General features: G+C 36.4%; 1 protein-coding gene across 3 annotated transcripts in view; it reads right to left on the reverse strand.

Annotated features, from left to right (window-relative positions):
* The window catches only part of LOC133191123 (uncharacterized), an 11,349-nt gene extending 9,340 nt beyond the window's left edge, over positions 1 to 2,009 (reverse strand). For all 3 annotated transcript variants that reach the window (XR_009721658.1, XM_061326823.1, XM_061326824.1), the window contains exons 1-2: positions 1,551 to 2,009; positions 71 to 326 (exon numbers count right to left, since the gene is read on the reverse strand). Coding sequence is in view for 2 of the 3 variants with exons in the window: in XM_061326823.1 (XP_061182807.1) it covers positions 71 to 326; positions 1,551 to 1,553 (259 nt within the window). In the remaining variant the exon portion in view is untranslated. The remainder of the gene's footprint in view (positions 1 to 70; positions 327 to 1,550) is intronic.
* Between the last annotated feature and the right edge of the window lie 576 nt (positions 2,010 to 2,585).

Consider the following 2,585-nt stretch of genomic DNA (forward strand, 5'->3'; position numbering starts at 1 on the left):
AAAAAAATGTTGGCCTCATCAAAGTCACTGTCAGACTCATATTGATTTGAACTTGATTCTGATTCAGTACCTGAGGAAGACTGTTTTCTTTGTTTCTTTCGTCTAGAGTTGTGTTGGCGCTCACGTCCTCTTTTTTCCCCAGAGTGATCCTCAGCCGACTGCTCACGTATCGCCTTCAGTACTTGTTCAGTTACGGCTGCTACCAAGTGTGGCTGTAAAGCTTCTGATTCCTGCTGAGCCGCCTGTTCTGCTGATCCTGCAGCGGCAGGTACAGGTCTTGTCCTCCTACCCCTGGCCGGTCTTTTGGACCCAGTTGTTTCATTCATCTACAATATTTATTTGAGAGCTATTAACCTTATCAATAAAAATATTTCAGAGCTCTAAACAAGACCAATGAAGGCACCAATAGAGTTTCTTAATTCTTTATATAATATACACTCCATGAAGTTTAACATCATTGGATACTTCTAAAATCTAAATCATTTAATACCCAATCAATATTGGTAGTAAAATTGTAGCTAACCTTACAGCTACATTTATAAGCAATTATGATACTTCATCGGATAAGAATAAATAACAGCAGTGGAGTGTATTATAACTGTGTCTAAAATTATAGCATTTCTGTTTATATATTAAATTATGCTCTATAAATGCGAGGTAATTATACATGCAGAATTCCAAAAATATCTACATATTTGACAATTTTATAGATAAGAAATCTCTAGAAATCTCAACAATATTGGAATGTATGTACCTTATTAATTTCATGCAATATACTCAGTTAATCAAACCCAATATGTAGCTCCTGGAGAAAAATCCTTTGAAATAAAAACCCCAACCATATAGGGGTACAACATCTGTCTGAATTCAACCCCGACCATATAGGGGTGAAAATCCTGCTAAAATTAAACCCCGACCATATAGGGGTGCAACATCTTGTTTGAATTCAACCCCGACCATATTCGGGTGAAAAATCCTGCTAAAATTAAACCCCGACCATATAGGGGTGCAGGATATTGCTGAAGTAAACTTCAACCATTAATATATGCAAAATCCTGCTAAAATTAAACCCCGACCATATAGGGGTGCAGGATATTGGGTAAGTAACCCCGACCATATAGGGGTGCAGGATCCTGCTAAAATTCAACCCCGACCATATAGGGGTGCAGGATATTGCTTGAGTAAACCCCGACCATATAGGGGTGCAAAACCTGCTATAATTCAAACCCCGACCATAAAGGGGTGCAAGATCCTGCTAAAACTAAACCCCGACCATATAGGGGTATAAAATCCTGCTAAAATTAAAATTTATGGTTAGTTTTAAATAAGCTGTTAATAAATAATACACAAGATCCAAATAAACAACCCCAACTTTACGGGGGTGTCATAAATGTATAAATTAAATGATATAATAATTATATGGCTATATGTATCATTATATTAGATTGCATTAAATCACCACTGCATATGTGGATTTTCAAAATAAATAGATAAAAGTTGTAAAATGTATCATTAGACTAAATATAAATGCTGCACAAACATGTACCCACCATTATTGATAGACTTTATCAAGGAAACAATAACAGCTCTCAAATTATTATAATATTTCTTATTTCCATTATTCAAATGGACCCCATCAGCCAGAAATACTGTCCTCTGATTATTTGGACACCAGAAACCTGATAGGCGAAAGAATGCTGCTCCCTCTACATTCTGCAAGTAATTGGACATGCGTCTATTTAATTCATCAACTCTCTTGTTAAACCACTCTGTGTCCACATGAAACCTGATACATCTTGTCGGGGGAATTCTATGCAATGTCTGAAGCACCACTACTTTTTTCACATCTTCCGCATCACGGAGATAAATTACAAAGTCCGCAAATTCATGAAAAATGTCTTCCACTGATGTGTTTCTCCGACACAAATCGTTTGATACAGCTTGTAACAAAACAACATTTGGACGCAAGTCTCTTACATAACGAGTGCCTTGCGCGCGAATTTGAGCCAGTGACGTTCCCCCATAACCTAATTAGAAAATCTGTAGCTCCTCTGAATTAAGATTTAAATTCGGCGTCACCCGATGGTCAGAACTAATCGATACAAAGTTCTCCAATCTGCGTATAAATGAATGCCCCAGAATAAGGACTTTTAATGTCATTCTATCCTCAGCCAGTCAGCATCACCGCATGATGTACAGTCACAGATACCACAAAGTGCGACGATTAAATTCAAGCCTTTCTAACTAGGAACATCATGTTATTGTTCGCATAAATTACTTACAGTGTCTATAAACCGTATCCATGAAACAGAATAATGCACAAAAGTGGAAATAATTTTGCTGAACGGTGGGTCAAAACATTTTTCAGACAAAACAATGGTCACGTGATAAGATCAAGTTACCGATATAAACCCAGGTTGAGTGTGGCATTAAAATATCCGGAAAGAATACATAACAATACAATGAATCGATAGATATCCGGAAAGAATACAATACAATGAATTGATAGATGGTATAAATTACTTTATGTTGCACATAAATACAACTATTCTCTTTCTAAAAATTTACAGTATTGTTAAGTTTGG

This window comes from Saccostrea echinata, unplaced genomic scaffold (genome assembly GCF_033153115.1).
Source record: "Saccostrea echinata isolate AGI-Se365-2 ecotype Australia unplaced genomic scaffold, CSIRO_AGI_Sech_v1 ptg000023l, whole genome shotgun sequence".
Lineage (NCBI taxonomy): Eukaryota > Metazoa > Mollusca > Bivalvia > Ostreida > Ostreidae > Saccostrea > Saccostrea echinata.